At 48.4% G+C, this 21,373-nt stretch overlaps 4 protein-coding genes across 4 annotated transcripts; 3 read left to right on the top strand and 1 right to left on the bottom strand.

Annotated features, from left to right (window-relative positions):
- The first annotated feature begins 308 nt into the window (after window positions 1-308).
- Window positions 309-10,094, top strand: LOC131269812 (branched-chain-amino-acid aminotransferase, cytosolic). The gene is made up of 8 exons (XM_058272342.1): window positions 309-532; window positions 1,266-1,443; window positions 5,623-5,844; window positions 6,764-6,973; window positions 7,048-7,278; window positions 7,351-7,654; window positions 7,746-7,900; window positions 7,973-10,094. The coding sequence occupies exons 2-8, from the start codon at window positions 1,426-1,428 to the stop codon at window positions 8,159-8,161; spliced, it is 1,329 nt and encodes a 442-aa protein (XP_058128325.1). The 5' UTR covers window positions 309-532; window positions 1,266-1,425; the 3' UTR covers window positions 8,162-10,094.
- Window positions 10,095-12,895: 2,801 nt separating this feature from the next.
- On the top strand, window positions 12,896-17,052 carry LOC131268765 (ethanolamine kinase). Its single transcript, XM_058271041.1, has 4 exons — window positions 12,896-13,896; window positions 15,170-15,603; window positions 15,831-16,283; window positions 16,382-17,052. The coding sequence occupies exons 1-4, from the start codon at window positions 13,729-13,731 to the stop codon at window positions 16,452-16,454; spliced, it is 1,128 nt and encodes a 375-aa protein (XP_058127024.1). The 5' UTR covers window positions 12,896-13,728; the 3' UTR covers window positions 16,455-17,052.
- Window positions 17,053-17,268: 216 nt separating this feature from the next.
- LOC131269106 (E3 ubiquitin-protein ligase MARCHF5) lies at window positions 17,269-18,965 on the top strand. The gene is made up of 2 exons (XM_058271426.1): window positions 17,269-18,060; window positions 18,134-18,965. Exons 1-2 carry the CDS (start codon window positions 17,381-17,383, stop codon window positions 18,576-18,578), a joined length of 1,125 nt encoding a protein of 374 aa, XP_058127409.1. The 5' UTR covers window positions 17,269-17,380; the 3' UTR covers window positions 18,579-18,965.
- LOC131269107 (neuferricin homolog) lies at window positions 18,959-19,976 on the bottom strand. Its single transcript, XM_058271427.1, has 2 exons — window positions 19,609-19,976; window positions 18,959-19,538 (listed from the first exon to the last, which is right to left on the bottom strand). The coding sequence occupies exons 1-2, from the start codon at window positions 19,898-19,900 to the stop codon at window positions 19,024-19,026; spliced, it is 807 nt and encodes a 268-aa protein (XP_058127410.1). The 5' UTR covers window positions 19,901-19,976; the 3' UTR covers window positions 18,959-19,023.
- Window positions 19,977-21,373: the final 1,397 nt, after the last annotated feature.

The following is a 21,373-nucleotide window of genomic DNA, read 5'->3' as shown; positions in this document are numbered from 1 at the left end:
TCGCGGAGCGATATATACGGTGGAATACTGTGAGCTCGCGCGCGCTCGTGGTGGTGGCACCGTTTGCTGTTGGTGGTCGTATAGCATCACGCTGATTACGCCGCTGCTCCTGCGGCCGGATCATGATGTCTAAACGCCTGCTGCGATAGGCCACGCGGCGGCGGCGAGCGGTTGCGACGTGTGGACAAGCCCGAGGATGGCCGAGCCTGCGAGAAGCCGGACACTTTAATTCCCGCGCCGAGCGCGAAGGCCCGTCAGTGTCGAATTGCTTCTTCAGGAGTGCGCAAGTAAAGCGAGTTGCGAAAGCAGGCAAGAAATTAGCGGCATTGCACAGGGAAAAAGCAAAGAAACACACACACACACACGGAGCTCAACACAAAACGGCAAACGTTTCCAACTAGCAGCAAGCAAACACAGGCGAGCGTATCAACCGAAGGACATCCACCGACAAAAAAAAAACGCTAGCGATCCTTGCTGTGCGCGTGTGTGTTTCCCGTTTTTGTTATTGTTTTATCTCCGAGCGATATAAAAGGTACGAAGGAGCAAATCAAAATCCCGGGGGCAACAAAATCTACCAACCAGCGAGACATATCTGTGTGCCAAAGTTAGATAAACCATTATGCGAAGACAAGCAACGATCTGCTAGTGAGGATAGCCAGGCTTTGCCCCCCCCCCCCATTATCCTGCTGTGGTTGTTGTGTATTTCGTTAGAAACGGTTCCATATATATTTGTTGGATCCTGCCCCCTCCTGTTGATCCCAGTATTTGACAACGGGGTGCGCATGTGACAGCGGTAAGCCGAATTAGTAAACGCTGTTTTGCCATCCTGTCCAGCCACTGGATAACACGTACGCCTTGGGCGAACTACTAAAAAGAAGGAAGGGAAGAGTTAATGAAACTAGAGTCAGAGAGCAATAAAAAAGGTTATGTAAGCACCAGTGAAAGGAAAAGTGTACTGGCAAAAGGAGGTCTGCTCGGGCTCGGTGCGGAGAACTTAGGCAAGCGAAAACAGATTGCTTGAAAATAGTAATTCTACATTTTTTCACCAGGCATTTACATTCGGTGCGTAATAAGGTCCATCGTATAAGAGAAATTCAATTCCGATTTTACGCCTGGACTCGCTAACCACGTGCGTGCGTGTGCTATTATTACTGGTGTGCAAATAACGATTCCTGATTCTCGTGCGTGGCCGGTGTCGGTGCGGAGAAGCTAGTCAACAAAACGACCTCATCTCACAACATTTCAACCGCTTTCTCGCTCCACAGGCCAGAGACACACGCCGGAAGCCGGAAGCTTTGGTACAGATAAATAAAATTAAACGTACCAAAGTACGCAGGACACGCGGTACGAGCAACTGGCGGTAGCAGCCGAGTGCCCTTCACACATCACATCAACAAAGAGTGCAAGTAATCAACAACAGCAATAATGGTCCTGCGGAGCAAGGTAAGAGAGCAGCCTTATCACTTATGTAGTCCAATTTTAAACTGTTGCGCTGAAACAATATTATCGCTTCGAAATAGTGCACAAATTTGTATGGGTCTTCGTTTTTTATCATCAGCTAAAAAGTGCTCGAAACCACAAGGGGAGTGAATGTGGCAAAAAAAACAAAAAAACGAAAACCTACACCAACAACAAGATCGATAAGCAACGACAACAAGCGAGAATTTACTTAAATCAACAACAAGCAGCAACCCTAAGACGGTTGGAAAAACTTGTTTCTGCTGCCTTCCCAAATGCGGCGTGTCTGCGAACGTGCCGCTTGTCGCTTTCGCGTCCAGCAGATGGTTGTTTTCCTCTTGTCTTTTTTTTATTTATGTTCTTTTTTTGGCACTACACAACCCCAAACCACTTGCTTCTCCTCCATGGTGATTTGTTAATGAACGAATTACTCCATGTGGCACCCGAGTCTAGACCCCGCGTACGATCGAGAACGATCCAGAACACCCTGAACATTGGCTCTGTGGAAAGGGGAGGGTGTTCAAGACGGAACGGTAGGATGACGTGGTCAGCTTCGTTCTGCGCCTTTCTCAACAAGGTGTTAGATTGTACGTGTTCAAGGGGGCTCGTCGTCTTAAGAAAACAGGCTGGTTTCAATACCGTGCTGTTGCTTAGAGTACAGCAACATCAATCATCTCTCACTCTCTAAGATCGAGCTAGAGCGAATATCGAAATATGATCTAGTATGGTGGAGGGCACCCAGTATCGAGAGGCGTAGGCAGTTCTAATGCATTCAACCACGGAAATACTAGAACTGGTGAGCCATATGCGGAAATGCGCCGACATCGAAGGACGTCACCAGAGACATGGTGGATGTTGTTCCACCAGTTGCGCTCCTGCCGGGACTAGCCCGGTTCCTCCGATCCATACAAGACCAGAGTACCAGAGTTCATTGTACATCGGGAAGGCCGGCAGGTAATTACCTGCTCCACGACGGTGCCGGAGATCTGCACCAGTTTCGCTTGCACTCGCGAGCGACTGGCGCCACGGCTAGGATGTAGTCGTCAACCCGAGTCACGTGGAGCGTCATGCAAGTGGCAAGTGGAGTCGACAATTTCAGCTCGCAGCAGTAGAGGTTAGTGAAACCATCACCCACCGCAAAAGTGCTAAGTGAGCGCTCGATCACAGAACGGCCATGCCACAACAATGGGTTAAATTGATCTATTTGTACGCCTAGAGCCGTTGGTCGGACGGACCCCTTGTTCTACGGCTTTCGCGTGTGGGTAGTACAACAGCTAGTGCTATTTGCATACCACGGAAAGGGGGACAGCACACACACACTCGCCGCCTTGGTCGCATTTTTAATTGCTGAGTCCGGGTTTTTGATCCAGTTGCCGCAGAGTGTTGTTGTGTGACCCCCAGGACAAATTTTTGCGACCGCTGGCAGATCTGGCCCTCGTTCGCCACCAATCCGCTCTCCGTTGTCCACCTGGTGTCGGTAACTTTCAGCCTCACCTTGTACTCAGCATGAGCGGGGCGACTGAAACACGGCACTGCCCACCAAGCGCCGGTGAAGGTACGACCTAATGGATCAATTTAGTTCGCGATCATTCCCCGGCATGGAGTTGACCGATACGATCTGCAACGCCCTCCCTACCCTAACACTGCTGCTGCATCTCCTAACCAAGCCGAACGGAACAGGGACCCAGATGGTAACAAATAAACACTAACCCCGCAACTATCAAACTGCAGTATGATGAAACACATCACCAGCATTACCGGGAACACCAATCAAATCGTTGCAAAACACTAGATGCGGCGAACAGCTGCCATCGTAATTGCAAAGGGTAGAGCTTATGACGGACGATCACCTGCTTTAGTGGCGCACGACATTCCCCTAGTGAGACTTCCCCAACATCTCCCCGAGGAGAGTACCTGTTCGAATGGTATATAGACAAGCTAATGTCCGACTCGAGATTCGAACCGAAGACTTCTACGATCTCCAGCACATCGTAAAATCCCAATTCCTCAGAATGGCATTAGCTCATTGGAATAACTGAAAATGAAAAGGCTGGAAAAAAGAACATTTCTCACGAAGTGCATATGTTTGTGATAACAGGAGAAGGCACCCATCAGGCTTACCTCGCTACTAGGACGCAAGTATCGAAAAACAAAAAAACCCCTTAGTCACCCGTTCGGACATTGCGGTAGAGTACAGCATACTGCAAATGTGGGGATGTGGTTGCCAGTTCAGATAGGTCTTATCATACCCGCCAGCGTGGGACTCCTTTGGTATAAGCTCTCGCTTCCTTTGTCAAAAGGCTCGGCCACACTTGCCACTCACCGGCTCTTATCGTCGACTTCGCTGTTTTGACCTTGTGTGCCGCGTACAGGATCAACGGCGGTTGATTGGTTCCCGATTGGTGTGTCCTTTTCGGTGTAAGGTGTTGCAGGCAACCGACCGCCGAAAGCCCGCCCCATTGGCTACACAAAGTGCCTGGCGTCCGCCCTCCTCTTCTTATCGCCGGTGACGTCGATCAATTCGCGATTCGCATTTCATCATCGAAACGCTTATCGATCCACGATCCCTTGCCTGGTAACTACCGGGAAAAAAAGGTGCCACGGTGTTTTTCAACCACCACGGAGAGGCAAATGGCGGCACTGGACCGGTGCGGGGAACTGGTAGGAGGAGTCTCGTGAAATATGGGTGCCGGGCCGCGTGCTTAGCAGAATTGCTCCGATGACCGACTCCTCCATGGTGCCGTTGCCGATAGTGCGGCGGCTGGGCAAAATGGACACGCCGAAAACGGCAGGCAAACTGTGAACCAAAACAGCGCACGAGAGGCAGATTAAAACACGATGGCAATTTTAATGTACCAACTATCTGTATATATGTACAACAAATGATAATCGCGCGTCGGTAAGGTAAACATGATGAGCCTACGCGAAAACCACAACATTTCTTGCATCCGTGGCAAAATAATGTGATTGATAAGGCAGCCGCCGCCCCTTCGGGCCGCCCGGGTGCCTTTAAGCGAGCCGCCGCCGACGGCGTCTTATCGCGCTTGCGCCTCAGGTTTTAAAAGGCCGGGGCAGGGAGGAAATTGGGAACGATAGGAGGGATGTTCCTTTTCTGCAGCAACGTTTCGACAAAGAAGAAAACGAACCGCATGGCCTTTGCCAAGACACGGCACGGCACGGCGAACGACGGTGGTATGGCAACAACGGAGGAGGGCGAGGCGCGCTGGGGAAAAAAAAAACAAAATATGCCACAAAGGCCTGTTTGTGCAAGTGGCAGTATTCGGCAAGTTTGGCAGACTGGAATGGTGGGGCGCTGGGAGGGGGATGTTTGCTGATATGGAGATAGCGGAGGAAGAGGGGGAGGGGAAGAGGAAGAAAATGCGGGAAACGTGGTGTGGCACGAGATGATGCCGCGTCACGCAACCGCAACGTACGCAAAGCGGGCGCCACAAAATGTGCCACCGTGGTGACGTCTTTGCGGATACACGTTCTTTATTTCCTCTTCTGGAGCAAATGTCTGGAGTCTGTCCCTTTATCAAAACCATAGCAAGATACCAATTTTTTATGATTTACCGCACTGCTTGCGAACAAAAGCGTATGTTTAAATAGGAAAAATATAATTAGGCATATGGAAAAGTGTATGTTTCTTTAACACTTTGTCTACCAAGCGTCTTAAGAACATGTCTAAGTCTACTGTATCTAAGGATACATTAGGATATCAGAACAGACTACCTACCAACTCCTTTGTGGGTAGTCCAAGCGCTGAAGTACAGCTCTCTTCCTACTTCCTTTCCCTTTCGCGTGTACATTTCATAGGCTTATCAGTAGTCTACGTCACTTCAGCTGACGACACGGGGAAAACCAACTTTGTTTTCTTTTAAATGTTGGCCCATTTGAAGGAAACATGCTCAAGTGCGACACCTGCAAAGCGCAATTGGATGGAATACAAAGCAAGAAAGTGTTTGACGAACAACATCTATTGCTTCTCAAAAGCGTAAAGCGCCAGTTTGCAACGTAGCTGATGGCAAACAGCGAGAAACATCAGTTATCAGCGCCTGATGAGCCACTATGAGCATCACTTGTGATGAGGTTTGCCGTTCGACAGGCGCACCCCAGATAGCGATCGACATCCAGCTGATCATTTCGATTCTTTTCCATCGACAGAACCTGGTCCGGTACGTGTTCCAGAACCAGCACAAGCTCATCCAACAGCTGCTCGTCCAGAGCCAGGTCCGGCTGTGCAGCGGCCATGGCGGCATGCAGCAGCAGGCCCAGCTGCGGGTGGACGAGGAGGACAGCTTCCCGAAGCTGGCTGAGGTGGCCCCGATCGCTGCCCCGTTCCCGATGACGCTCGAGCATGCGGCCGACGTGGGCGAACAGTTTAAGGTAAGTGTGTCCTGATGGCAGCCGAGAGCGTACTACGCCGCACAGTAGCAACCCAAAGAATTCGTGCCACTCCACGGCCGCCCGGCCAATGATGTACCACGCGCACAGTCTTGCATCAGCAGCGCGTAAACAAACACGCTGGCATGCTTCAGGCGCGTGCTGGCGATGGCGTCGCAGTTGCCAAACTGCGCCAACAACCGGATCCCACCGGTCAGGTTGGCAGGTTAATGAAATGCCGTCGCCGAAGGTGCCATTGCTCGCCAAATGCTAATCTGGCGCTCCACCACCGTGAACTTGACCTGCCTTTGTGTTCACCATCTCATCAGTCCGGTTTAGTGGTACCTTTCTTTTGCAGGCTTTTTGATGCATTTTCATACGCGGTCGATTGCGTGATATCGTTTGTTTGCTAGTTTTGCTTCCGACGGGACGGTCTTTAAAAAAATGACGCTTATCGGAATCGACATAGACGTCGCATATCGATCGATAACGTTTCACTACGAGGAATGTTGGATATCGCCGATCGATATAAATTCATTGATCGATAAGGCAGGCTGCAATGGAACTAAAATTCAACTACACTGCTTAATTGGTACATATAATAAACAGCTACCGAACAGATAGACATTTGTGGAGAAGAACAAATGGTTGTAGTTCACTCTTGCAAGATATTTTCAATTCGTCATTATTTTTTAGTACTTCGCCATCGATCGATATCCCGAATAGGCCAAACTGATTGATTCAGTTAAAGATTGATGTATGAAGATACGTCACCAAAGATATCTGACGACAGTATCAGAGACTGTTACAGAAGCTTCCCTTCGAACTCCCTAGTCGCAGAATAGTGGATGATGAAACATCGTTTCAGATTGCGATTCCCAGGCAGAGTTCTTAACCTTGTATTGATCTGTTTGACTTGCAGTATTCCGACCTGAGCGTCCGCTTGGCAGCTCCCCACCAGCTAAATCCGAAGCCCGATGTGGACGACCTGGCGTTCGGCAAGTACTTCACGGATCATATGCTGCGCGTCCCGTACCACCGGCGGCTCGGAGGCTGGCAGAAGCCGGAGATCACGCCGATGGAGAACCTGAACCTGCACCCGGCAGCCAAGGTGTTCCATTATGCGATTGAGGTAGGTGTTTCGCTATCCACTCCACGGGTAGCATGAGCTCGCTAACGGTCTGTGTACGTTTCGTGTGGTTGTAGCTGTTCGAGGGTATGAAGGCGTACCGCGGGTACGACGGCAAGATTCGTCTCTTCCGCCCGGATATGAACATGGCGCGCATGAACGTCACCGCCTACCGGTCCGGCCTGCCGACGTTCGAGGGCGAGGAGCTGATCAAGGCGATGGCTCGCCTGGTGATGATCGACTCCGAGTGGGTTCCGCACACCGAATCCGCCAGTCTCTACATCCGCCCGACCCTGATCGGCATCGAGGTAGGTTACGTGCGGTTATGTCCGTCTTCCATCGCGACGACACTAACGCATGTCCGCTTCTTATGCTTCTAGCCCACGCTCGGTGTTGCGTCATCGGACTCGGCACTGCTGTACACCATCCTGTCGCCAGTCGGCCCATACTTCAAGCCCGGTGCCAGCGGCCTGAAGCTGTACGCCGAGCCGAAGTACACGCGCGCCTGGCCCGGCGGTGTCGGTGACCGCAAGGTTGGCTCCAACTATGGCCCCACCATCCACGTGCAGCGCGAGGCCCTGCGCAATGGCTGCCACCAGGTGCTGTGGCTGTACGGTGACGACCATCAGCTGACCGAGGTCGGCGTGATGAACATCTTCATGCTGTACATGAATGAGAACGGAGGTCTGTAGTCTGTGTAGCGCGTAGATCTCATCGCCCCCCCCCCCCCCGAACTAGCTAACTAACCCTCTATTTCGTAACCACCAAAAAACAGAGCGTGTACTAGTGACGCCTCCGCTGGACGGTCTCATCCTGCCCGGAATCACGCGTGATTCCATCATTCGCCTCTGCCACCAGTGGGGCGAGTTTACCATCAAGGAGCAAAAGTTCACGATGCCGCTGGTGAAGAAGCTGGCCAAGGAAGGACGGGTAGGTACCTCAAAATGACACACACGTCAACAACAAGCTGATCGTGTTCTTGCTCTCTCTTTGTTCTTACAGCTACTGGAAATGTTCGGTGCAGGCACGGCGGCCGTCATCAGCCCAATCGAACACATCGCGTACATGGGCGAGGAGATCTTTGTGCCGACTGAATCGCACGACAACCCGCTGTACCGGCGGCTATACAACACCCTCACCGACATCCAGTACGGCAAGCTGGACCACCCTTGGGCCTACGTCATAGACTGAAGTGGGCCGATGGGCCGCTCTAGTTCGTCTCGCTGGATCCCTCGCACCAACACCACTCCCTCCATTTATCCCTTCCCCCCACTGTTACTTCCGGGCGCCACTCCGGCCGGTTGGAACCAATCACTGACACTGAGTATACCCAATCCAGTGCGAGACAAGTAGTCACTCTGTCCTAGGCCAGCTGCCTAGCGAGGTAAGCCCTCCTAGAGCACAGCTTTTGAAGCATTCCAACCGTTGCGAACCAGCGCCACCTCGATGTGTCGATATTAGTTTACGATGTATAATCACTCGAAAAAGATTCTCTCAAGTTAAGTAGGACGCAAGGGTTCTACCAGGTTTATCTTCTCTCCACCCAAACACACTTCCCCCCCCCCCCCCCCCCCCCCCATCTTGCCTCTGCCCCCCCGGTGTCGGCTCGCTTCGTCTGGTTCGGGGCAGTTCATTTAATCTTTTGCTTAGCTAAGTCTCCCCGCCCCAAAACATGCGCTGCTATCTTAATTGCGAAAGACATTGCGAAATTACTTGTGATACCGTGTTGCAATTTCAAAACAGCTACAAACGAAGGAGAGAGGGTGTGCGTTAGTAGCAAGTAGTCTATCGAGCTGCTGTCCGCCCCGGTGTGTCCTTGCACCCAGTGCAGATTAATTGGAAAATACAACGCAGCGGATGTCAATCAAACCATAATTTTCTTTTTTGGAAAAAGTAATCTACGTGGTAGCACTAGCAATTTTATTCTACACGCGTGACTGCGTGTGAGGAACAGGAATGTTGAGGGAACACATTGAAAAGGCAGAGCGACGGAGCGAGCGAGAAACAGACAGCAAGAAGGATGAATCGTTTCCAGAACATGGATGTTTTTGGGTAACTTTTCCCTTTTAGCTGCTTGTCGGAATGTGCATTTACTAGAATTTTAAGGTAGGGCTTTACTTCAAAGTGTATTTATAAGTAAGCGAATGTAGGCACCTAGCTGGTGGAGTCGAGACAAATACTATGCACAGGGGGTTCGTAAGCGGCTACCAAGCAGCTCGCGGAACGCACACTTGTGCTGTACTGTGGTTTTTTCCCCGCCAGCGTGTAGCCTGTTGTGGCGTTCGATCTAGGATTGGAAAAATGTTTCACGACCGTCCGTTGGCTTTTCGATTGAAACTTGGCTTTTGCTTCTGGCAGGTGTAGAATCAATTCTACTGAAATGATGTGACGGAGGGTTAGAAGAGAAGCTAAGATTAAACAGATGCTAGCGAAGGAAAGACAAACCCATCCATCCCGAGGGAGGATGGGGGGAGGCGTTGATAGTAGGACCCCAGCCCACCATTTCAATCCCTTAGAGCAGGTGGCTTTTCAAGCACGATCGCGATGATGGCCACCGGCCAAAACCCTTCCACGGGGCAGCACGAGCGCCACCGCGACTCGCGATATGGTTTTCTCTTGTGATAGGGCCTTCCGTAGATATTCTTTTTTTTTGTGCGTACTTTAAGATTATTTTATTTTATTTTTTTTTGTTTTGTACACACTTAGGTATTTAATAAACCTATTTTATTTTTTTCCTTGTTTAGAAAAACAAAACAATTTGTCGTACAAATGAAAACAGAAAGTGCATTTCCCCCGATATATCTATATACGTGGCCCCTTTTTTTGTACATATAGAGAGAAAAGGGGCCCCCCCCCTAGCTTGTGGGAGAGTCGGCTTTGCGTGATCCCCGCTACGGAGCGCTCCGATTGGAACTGTCCCCCGTGGCGCCGCAGCGACGGCACGAAAGTTTCGACAGGAGTCGAAGTCTAGCTCGGCAGCACGGCAGTCCCTCTTTCCCGGGCATAAGAATATTCCCAAGTTTTAAGTCTAACGCGTAACGGAAGTGTCATACATTGCAAAATTGTAAACCCGTTGTAGTGTTTTAGTACAAGTACATCAAACAATAAACTATTGAAAGAGTTCCTCAATGTATCGACGTTACTAGATTCTTTTGAGATGAAAGTGGTCCATTTTAATTATAGCAATTGGACTGTTTAGTTCCAGATACAGCTACCACTATATCCGAAAGTTAGAACCGAACCCATTGTTAATAAAATATATCTTTGGCATCTTCTTCTTGGCGTAACGATCTTGTTGGTCATGCCCGTTTAGGGCTTACATGACTGTTTCCATTGTGTACGTGGATAGTCAGTCCTCTTGTACAGGGGAAGGAACCCACGCCGACGAGGTCCTCTTTGGCATAGATTGTTTAATTTACTTTTCGTTTGTGACATTAACATCGCTCCATCAAAACGGTGCTATAAATTACAAATACATAAAGATTGTTTTCTTAAAACGTAGAAAATTGTCAACGCGCCCACAGATCTTCTCAGTTATCAGCTACATACCTAACGAGCCATGGAATGAGAACCTGTAAGGATCGGTGGTACTATCAGTTGCGTGAGACCGCAAAGCTGTTTATTATGTTTATAGTTAGCGGTGCCCTGCGGACGAAATCTCGTTTTTGGACCGCGCCCCACACATTCCAGCCTAGGGATTTGGTAACCCGCGTGAACTCGTCTGGCCGACGGTCGACAACGCGGTTCGAAATGGCGGTGTAACATCCGCCGCTTATCTCATCTATTACTGAAAATGGAAAAAGATCAGGTCAATTGACGGCCCCGACGACAACGGCGCGCCCGCGGATCGGATGGGAATACAGCATGTTCTAGGCACGCACACACACACGAGAGAACACGCGGTTAAAATTGCCCGCAGCAATTGCAGAGCGAATTACTGTTAATATGGTCTCTGCCGGTGCTTATCGCCACTTCGAGCGATCGTCCACACTCTGGCACGTCGACGACGTCAATCGGACCGCTACCAAACCTGAACTGTTGCCGGCTCGGATGTCAAAGACCCTACGCCGCCGTGGTTATCAGCCTCGGGGTGAATTTTCGGTAGCCCGTGCGTGTTCGGGATTGATTTTTCCTCCTTCGCTGGATTACTAAAATGAAATGTTTAAACTCTAAACTATTTCCCAGCACAGTCGTCCGTATTGAAAGGGCTGAATGGTTCAGGTGTAGAAGCCACTTCGAACCGGAAGTTGAAACTGTGACGGATTTGAAATATGTGTCTAGTTTGCGCTCGGAAGTATGCAAACCACCGAGGCTCACCGAGCCAGCGGGATCTTCATACACGTCACCGCGTCCGGTCAGAAAGTTCGACGGCATGTCCACCGCCCGCCATCGCTGATAAGCAATATCTTATGCTAACAAACCCCCGGATGTGTGTGTGTTCGTTTGGGTAGAATTTGGTGGCTTGGGTTTCTCTCGACTGCATTCAGCCGCTGCACGCGAGATAAATTGAAAACTTCTGCCAAGGGAGGTAAATTCGGATGTAGCGTATAGAATTGCCGTGGGATACAACGCTCCGGAAGCCGTAACGATGTGTACGTTCGACTAGGCTAGTCTTCTCGTGCACCGATTGCAAATACATTCTTGTCGAGGTAGGAGAAACCGGGGGGTAAATGCACCGGCTGTAGCGCAAACATTTCTAGGATGCATCAGCTCAAATTATAAATATTTTATAACGATCGCACCAGGTTTACCTGCACACGATTTGAAAACAAAAATAGAGGAAAGTGTTGCTAAAAAAAATACCCAGGCTCTTTTTTAGCTGAGTTAAGTCATTTTAAACAAAAAGAAGTGATAGAATACTTTAATAGCTTGTCTAATACATCTAATACATCCTGAGATGTTGAAGAAGAAACATAATCAACCAACTCAAGATGGTACCTAAATAATACTGAACAGCATTGGATTCACCGGCTTATGTAAGGCAGAGATTGTACCTTTTCTGCATCCGCAACTCACAAGTTATTAATTTAAGATATTTAATATTGAAATATACGATGTAAAATTCATTGCAACAAAACATTTTTTTTATTTGGAGTTGCTCTTCAAAAATCTTCATTTTTATAACAATTTAAGAGTTTTGATAAAGTTTTTTTTTCTTTTGCAGTAGAAGAGAGGTTAGATAATCTAACTATGAAAGTTTGAAGTATTTTCCATGAATGGTTTGCGAGAAATAATTTTTTTCCGCTTAAGGGGGGGCATTTTGCCTCACATTTCCTTACATCAATTGGAAGCATTCAACCCAATAACGGATGGTTAAAAATTAAAGAGCGGGAGGGGGGGGGGGGGGGGAGGGGGAGATTGGTGTCTTTTTCCCAAAAAGTGTATGTTGTTCTCGAAATTGGCACAACGCTTGATTTAAAGCTTTAAATCGCATGATTGGCATGAAGTTACCTTTAAGGCTCTTTAACGACCCACACATACGACAGTGTAATGCCGGTGTAATGACCATTCTGATGGGACATCATCAGGACCGAATCAGGATGGTCATTAAATGAATCATTAGCATGATTGCTTCAGTCGACGCAAGTAGTAGTAGTGTACGATTCCTATGCTGTAGCGGGAAGGGAATGTGGCCAAGGGGGAAGACGTAGGCCGGGATGCATCGGCACATGTATGCTGCCCCCCGCCCCATCCCCCACCCTCCTTCCATCCCTTGGGCTGGAGTCTCTCGTGGAGTGGTCTGTTCTCCTGCTCTCGCAGCGGAAACGCAGAATCACGCACCGCTGTATCCATCTCCATCGCGCGTGCGCCCTTTTCGCGCCACTCGCGGCAGGCAATCTCGCGGACTCTCCCCGGAGGCGGCCGCATGTATTGTATGCATCTTCGCACTCTCGCGATATATCGCCACACCGCCGTGTCCGCCGCCATATGCCGATTCGTTCCGGTTCACCAAACGCGATGTGACAACGCGACGGCAGCGGCTTTGGGGAAGAAAAAAATGAAGCACAAAACATCAACCGTACTGCAGTTACACGCACCACCATGCCGGGTTGGGCCACGGTCGGCGGTTGTGTGCGGCGCTGTGGTGTCTCTTGGCGGCGCTTAGGCGTCGGGAGCTTAGTGCCGATCGCTCGAATGCTTAGTCTACGTACAACCGGCGCCGCGATTACACTTGCAATGGTATGCTGTGCGATGCGATGTTAGTGCTGGATTGCTCTGTTGTCGATTATCTACGCGCTGTAACGCCGGATAACGGTTCGATTAATCCGCAAGCCCGCTGAACGTTAGTGAACCGTATTTGTTGTGCTCGTTAGCCTGTGGTCTGGTTTTATTTGTTATTACATAGTTCGGCGGTGGTGGTGCTTTGGCGAGAGCAAATAACAACCCGAACCAAACACATTACTCAATCCATCAACGTACGGCATAAACAAACCCTACCACCATCAACCTCACCGCTCGCAAAGACGCGACGGCCAACGAAAGGAACGCTCCCAGCTAGGACCACCGAGCTCAGTGATAAATACAACTATCTACGGGGAGATATATTTGCAGTTTCTGGTTTTTAGGGCAACGACCAATCGTTAAAAAAACCCTTTCCGGCCACTGCGTCGGGTACGGGGGTTTGCATACGCACCGGGCAGGCGCACTACATGGTAGTGCCGTAACGTGCCGCACGCGGAAAGCCTAGCAACCCACACACACACTCAGAACAGGTCCTGCCACAGCTGGCCCAGCATCCCAGTCATTCCGGGACCACCATGTCGTCACCGGATCGGCCCGACGTCACCGAGAACGGTGGCACGGACACGCAGCCGGCCGTCCCACGTCTGTCGCTGACGGTCAGCGAGCACGCGGTCACCCCCGGTGCCATCGAGATACTGAAGGTTATCAGGCCAGATTGGCACAGCGACAGCATACGGTTTAAGGTCAGTAGCTTTCGGAAAACTAGCACATGCCGCCGAGCTTCACGGTCTTCCGAGACAGGGTCGCCTTGTGGCTCCACACGGACTCCTTCCATGCGCTCCAGCCTTGGCTAACAACTTCTTTGTTCAATTGCACGCATTACACAGTGTAGAACGTTAGCGGAACAAAGAACCGAGTGGTGTTGCATTGCCTTCATGTAACTGCAATAAAATAAGTTTTCCCGAATCAATCCTATACTTACAACCACCGAAACCTGGTCATATATTCAGGTCTTATGATCATCGATGCTATTTGGCAACAACCTGAACCGGTACCCACCCTTCACCACATCCAAACCAAATGCCAATCGATTGGTTAACGTTTGCTTATTGACGCGATTTCGCTGCGACGAAATTGAAACCGTAAACACGTAGCCACGTATGTACGTGGGCCTTGAAATGGCTAGCATTTCACACCCGCCACCTAGCCGCGGCAGGGAATGTAAGAAGGACTTAAACTTTGCCATCTTTGCTGCTGCAATTGCACATTCTCTGAGCGATACGAATGAATGGACGAGATAAACGCCCGCAAGGCATACTTTCCCCTCTTCGCCACTAGACAGGAATGGTTCAGATAATGATGTGCACCGATGCGGTAAATGAGTCATTAATAACAATTTCCGGAGAGGCCTGACGTTCCTAGATAATAATTACCTGACGCATCAGTTGCCTGGCTTAACTGTATGTTGTCGTACCGTTTCAGAAAATCAACATATTGAAACACACGGGAATGAGACAATTTTGGGCTACAAAATGATGATGTAGGAATAGAGACTTTAAATGGCAACCCATTTTGACCAAGTAAAACAATTTCAAACAGTGTATGGCTTACCAAATTGTTGGTTGAGGCAAAGAATCATACAACATTCTGAAACTTTTTGAACGTCACCGTTAATCTGACACCGAGACGCAAAAATAATTATCAAGATGACGATAATTGGCATGGCAGGAAATTTACTCCCAGGGGACCCTATCATCTATCACTGAACTCAACCCGTCCCGCAGATAATGTCGTTAATTGCGTCAAATGAAATGATAATGGTAAAAATTATGGATCTCCGCATAACGCCAATTTCTCGGCTATCATCTCCTGGGTAGCTCCTGGATTTTGGCAAAATGGGTATGCGGTATTCCTTTTTGGCACTATGGGGCAATAACTTTAAAGATAAATTAGCATGTCTCTTCGCATAAGCATATACGGGGCCGTTTCATGATAGACAATGTTTTGTGTTCGCAGCTCTTTACCGATGGTATCACTAATAAGCTGGTCGGCTGCTTCTATGAACCGCCTCCCAGCCCAGGCGGGTCCGTAACCGACGAAGACGTCGTACTGATCCGCGTGTACGGCAACAAGACGGAAATGCTCATCGACCGACGCACGGAGACGGAAAACATCCAGCTGCTTCATCGGTACGGTTACGCACCCGCACTGTACGCCACGTTCACCAACGGGCTCGCCTACGAGTACGTGCCGGGAGTGACGTTAACGACAAGCACCTGTCGGCACGAGCGCATCTGGCCGCTGGTCGCTCGCCGGATGGCCCAGATGCACAAGGTTTCCGAACAATCCGGAACGGGAGCAAATCCGGTCGCACCGGCGCTGCCCGCAAAGACTGAGCAATTCCTACAACTCATCCCGAGCACATTCAGCGATCCAATCAAAAATGAACGGTATGTAGAATGTATCTTGGATTAGGCATGTTCACGTGTACTTATTGTTTAACAGAGAAAACCGTTTTCAAAAACTAGTTTCTGCCTTCTCCAGTTTGCCAACATCAAATTTATACGGAAAACGATCTGTATCTATTAAAAGCATAATAGAGAACTATAAACAAGATTAACATACCAGAATTCCTTTGACTTTTCTCCTCCGCCATGTCGCAATCGTTGGATCCTAGCGTATGGAAGGTGTTTCCACGAATCGACGAACTCCGGGCGGAGTTTGAAGATCTGTATCGGAGGCTACTAGAAACGAACAGTCCGATCGTGTTTTGCCACAACGATCTGCTTCTTGGCAATGTGATCTACGATGAGGAACGGGAGCGTGTCACGTTCATCGATTATGAGTACGCCGCTCCGAACCATCAGGCATTCGATATCGGCAACCATTTCACAGAATTTGCGGGCATCGACGACATCGACTACGGGCGCTATCCGGACCGCGCTTTCCAGCTCCGTTGGCTCGGCGAGTACATCCGCGAGTACCGTGGCATCGGTTCTGCACCGACGGAAGGCGACGTGCAGCGGTTGTACGTGCAGGTCAACCAGTACGCACTCGCCTCACACTTCCACTGGGCAGTTTGGGCCCTCATACAGGCAGAACACTCTACCATCGATTTTGATTTTGTGCAGTAAGTGTTAATGCAAATTAACGATTTGAAGAACACAAGCATCATAAGATTGGATTTTGACCGAACTGAACCTAAACCCTTCTCCTTTCTACTTTTAGATTTGGAACTACACGTTTCCTCGAGTACCGTGCAAAAAGGGATGAATTCCTGGGATTGCGTTACACCGATTAAAGATACAGCCCATCTGAGCTGCCCGCCCTGGAAGGAATCGCTCATGTTAGCTAGTTTTATTGTGAATGACATGGCCATCTAGGCCGGCTAGGCAGCAAAGCAAAGACTTACAGGAAATACGAGAGTTACACCGCAAACTCGCAACGAAAGCAATCAGATCGGAGAACCGAAGCACCATGATGTATTTGCTAATGTGATGCGCTACCGATGCGCTAATTGGCAATCTGTTTTAACGTAAATACTACACTACACACTTGTTATATTCCCCCAACGTTTTGCGTGGCATTTAGTTTTCTCGCATGGGTTGTTGCTCTGCTTTTAATGTTTTTGTTTTGTTTGTTAGTTGATGGGGATACACAAGGTAAATATGTTTCATGTAAATACATAGTCTATGAAAACTTGTACGTTCCCAACGACCGACACGTCTCGATGATGCGGAAAAATACATATTTTACAATTCAGGTCGTGCATTCCAAAAAAATCCGCCACCGTTTCTAACAGCAAAGCTACGAAATTGGAGGACCAAAATGCAATACAGATATTTTGTTTGATATGTACAAATAGCACAATAAAAAGTTGCAATGATATTCTGCTATAATTGTATCTCTTTGTTGACCACTTAGATACCAACCCGAATCCGAATGAAGATGAAATTTGTTCCGCTTTGTAACAACGGTTTCTTTCCGCTATATTTGAATTCAACTCCAGGTAAGCAGCCCTGCACGGAAAGCCAACCCTTACGAAGTGCCAAAATGTATGTGCGCATATAACCTACGCTACATTGACAGTAGGCAATGTTTTGCAATTAAACCTGATCAGAAGGAAGTCTCGCGAAGAAAAGCGTCGCGTAAATCGCGCAAAGAATAGTAAGTTCGTACGTTTCAACAGAGCAAAAGGCATCGACGCCACACGGTGTGTCTTTGACGATGCTTTCGGACGAGCTGGAATCCGGCGCTACCGACGAGCAGCAGCAGGGCACAAGCGGCGAAGGACAAGCTCTGCCAAACAATGGCTCTAGCACTGCAACTGAACGAGTGAATCAGTCTTCCGCTGGCACGGACGAACAGGAGGAGCGATACTGCTGGGTGTGCTTTGCAACCGAGGAGGATGACAAATTTGCACCGTGGGTACAGCCGTGCAATTGCCGAGGTGCTACCAAATGGGTGCATCAGTCGTGCCTGAAGCGCTGGATCGATGAAAAGCAAAAGGGCAATCCATACAAGAGCATCAGCTGCCCTCAGTGCCAGACCGAGTACATCATCATCCTGCCGTCGATGGGAAGCTTCGCGTTTATGCTGGAGCGGCTGGACATTATCGCCAAGCAGCTAAGCCCGTGCGTTGCGGCCGGTGCGATCGTTTGCTCCATCTACTGGTCGGCGATTACTTTCGGGGCGGTGACCGTGCTGCAAACCACAGGCTTCGAACGAGGTCTTTTGATTTTGGAACAGGCCGAACCGCTCGCTCTGCTTGTGTGCCTGCCGGCGATCCCCGCTGCCTTGGTCCTGGGTAGAATGATTCGGTGGGAAGATATCGTGCTGCGCATGCTACAAAACACCCAGTACAACATTCGCAAATACCCGGTTATTTCATTCATGCTGCCAGTAACGTAAGAATCATCCCTGCTAGCTGGATTGGTTTCACATTAAATGTACTTATGTGGCTTATTTTTTGGATTTCAGAAACGAACCTACTCCAAGCTATCCGGAACCCTTCCCCAACAACTCGATCAACGCATCGGAGCCGCTGTCGGTGACGCGCATTTTCTGCGGTGCACTCATGCTTCCCACTGTATCGACGATCGTTGGCAAAATGTTTTTCAAATCGATCAAAAATGATCTGCATCGTACGCTGCTGGGCGGGTTCGCGTTTGTGGCGATCAAGGGGGTGCTAAAAATATACTTCCACCAGAAGAAGCACAACCGCGCCAAACAACGTAACATACTGGACTACACACAGGAGAATATCCGGAAATATGGCTTCCGAAGTCAGCATCTGCAGCAGCTGCAGCAACAGCACCAGCACCTCCACCAGATGGCTAATGAGCTAGCGGCACAGCAGCAGCAAGCTATTGCAGGAATAGGAAACGAAGCCGCCAGTGGAGACAACCAGCGACCTAGACCATAGCAGCGTGTGATATTTGAAATTCATCTCTGTTTTTTTAAAGCTAATTGCACGGTCTGGAGTTTCGATTGTATCATCTTTGTGATTTAGATTACATGAGGAATTCTTCAGAGATGCCTGTAGATGAGAAGCCAGGTTCGAATTATGTCAAAAAATACTTACGAGAAACTTTCAACGCGCTACGAAATGCGTCCCGGAGAAGGTCCCGTTTTTATGAACAGTTAGCTACGACTTATTATCATTGGTTTTTATTTAATTCTCTAGTTCAACGGATAAGTTACGACTTATATTTCTTTAAAATCCATGAAATGCTTAACAATATTGATATGTATGATTGGCCCAACAAATCAGCCTGTGTTTCATCAATACAAAGCAGTGATGCTAATACGATACTGTGCTTGCTTGTTGCTCTCTGGACGGAATGGACGGAACTTCGGTGCCAAAGAAATTAGTTTTGATCCGGGATGGTGCAAGAAACGGCACTGGCTTCACATCCCGCAAAAGCAACGTACTGTGCATCGGACACTTCCTCTGGGACACACGCACAAAATTGAACGCTACGTGACTGATCGTCATCATCATCATTCCCGCTGGGGACTACTTTCCTTGGGAAGCCAGTCCACTGTCGCTCCACCCCATCCCCGCTGCGGTTCGTGCACCAGACGCGCGTTCCGATATCCTTCTTCCATTCAACATTGCAGGACGGATATGTTGTGCCGGCGTTTTTAGTCTCCTCGGCCTTAGCTGCACGATCTAACACGTGTCGATGGTATGCCGTTTCTTTACCAAACTGATCGAAGTATCGACCGATCGCTTTTCCGCGATAGGGATATGTTTTATCGTAGAAGTCTCTCCACGTGAGCAGCTGTTGCAACTCCGTATCGGTCAGCGCTGATACATCGCTTAGTTCCTCAGTATAATGGTCAAACTCGCCGGTAACAAACGACCGAGTTGCGTCATGCCCTGCAGTGGAATGGAGTAATTATTCATATATCAAACAATACGGCCAAACACATCTAACGGTTATTCTTACCAACGAACATATGATACGCCTGTCCTTCGCCGTAATGCTTCTCACCCTTGGTAACATCATAAACATGCCCTAAAATAACTAAATATAGACTCTTGCTTTCTCTACCATTGTACTGCAAAAGCTGAGATGCGGTAAAGATTACTCCTTCGTTGGTTGGAACAGGTTCTAAGGCACCACGGAAATACTGAAGAAGCTGATTATGCTTGGACGCTAGTGAGTAAAATAATATAATTCCCAAAGCTACCACCACGAAATGGCGTAAATAGGGAAATAATGTTGACCTAGAGCTCATTGGAACCCTTGTAACACTTCGACGATGTCGGGAAATTATAAGTTATGAGTCAACAAAAATTGTTATGTTTATCTATTGCCACAACACTACCAAATTCCATTCCACTTGCTGTCAAATAAAACAAAAGTTGTCATTGTTTGGACCAAGATAAATACACACTATATATTCACGGTACTTATAGCTATGGGTATTAATACAAGGTACTTAAAATAGAGATGTACACAATACCAAGGTGCATAATTACAGGAGTTTACAGTTCGGCTATCCTGACTCTCAAATTGCCCTCAATTTGATTATAATTCTTTTTAGTCGTATTAATCCTTATCGCATAAATCCTAAGTGTGGTCAGTTACATTCGGTTCTGCCCACTTCTTAAGTTTATTAGCCTCAAGAACCCCGTCGTAGGGTATCTGCGTGATCGCACCGCCTTCAATATCTCTAACAACATTCCGATCGTTCGGTAAAACTTTCTGGACTACATATGGTCCCTTGAATCTAGGTACAAACATCTTGTTAGGTAGGGGAGCTAATGTGGATATTACGAATGGCTACATAATCACCGATTTGATACATAGGGACAGACTTATGATGTCTTCGAAAATATTCCTCGTATACAAGCTGTGACTTAATGATATTGTCCGAGGCCTCGTCCCGTATACGCGCCAAGTCCTGTTCAGTGGCCCGATGGTAAGAACTCAAGTATTCGGTTAACTCATCTGTGTAGGGAATGTCTTCTTGTTCAGTACCGAAAAGGAGGACAGATGGAGGGAACCCCGTACTAGCATGCGTCACGTTGTTAAGTGCATGTTCGGCAGAAGAAAGATGGCAAGTAATAAAAAGCATGATATGCCTGACGATCACGACAATGACGCACGTCGGCAAGCGAACAATTAAAAGTCCCCTATGAGGGTAAGAGAAGTCCCCTGTGAGGGTAAAATAAGTCCCCCGTGAGGGTAAAAGAAGTTCCCTGTCAGGGTAAAAGAAGTCCACTGTGAGGGTAAAATAAGTCCCCATATACCATAAGTGATGGTAATAAAACCGGATTGGACTATCTGTTGACGTGCTGGTGGGTTTTTGTTTGATATTGTTAAATAAGCATTAATTTAATCATTTACATTATCAGGTTATAGGTTTTATCCATGCATTGTCCATCGAGTGATGGTAATAAAACCGGATTGGACTATCTGTTGACGTGATATAATGAGAAATATGGAAGAGGTAAGACGGCGAAGAACGATGTGGGTAGCAAGTGAATGTAATTCTTGGAGACTGTTCTAAAGCGGACAAAGTGGATGTAGTGATTCGTGGAAAAGTTCGAGTCGGCCAGTTTTTGGGGGAACTACTTCTAGGTGAACGGCCAATAGTAGGAGTAAGCCGAAAATCTAAGCACATTGAAACAAACACTATTAACACCGAGGCTAGATTTGTGAGCCATTTCAAGGTCAGATCTTCCATCGAATTAGAATTTCAAGA

Source organism: Anopheles coustani, chromosome X (genome assembly GCF_943734705.1).
Source record: "Anopheles coustani chromosome X, idAnoCousDA_361_x.2, whole genome shotgun sequence".
Lineage (NCBI taxonomy): Eukaryota > Metazoa > Arthropoda > Insecta > Diptera > Culicidae > Anopheles > Anopheles coustani.
This window is presented reverse-complemented; position numbering and strand designations above follow the sequence as displayed.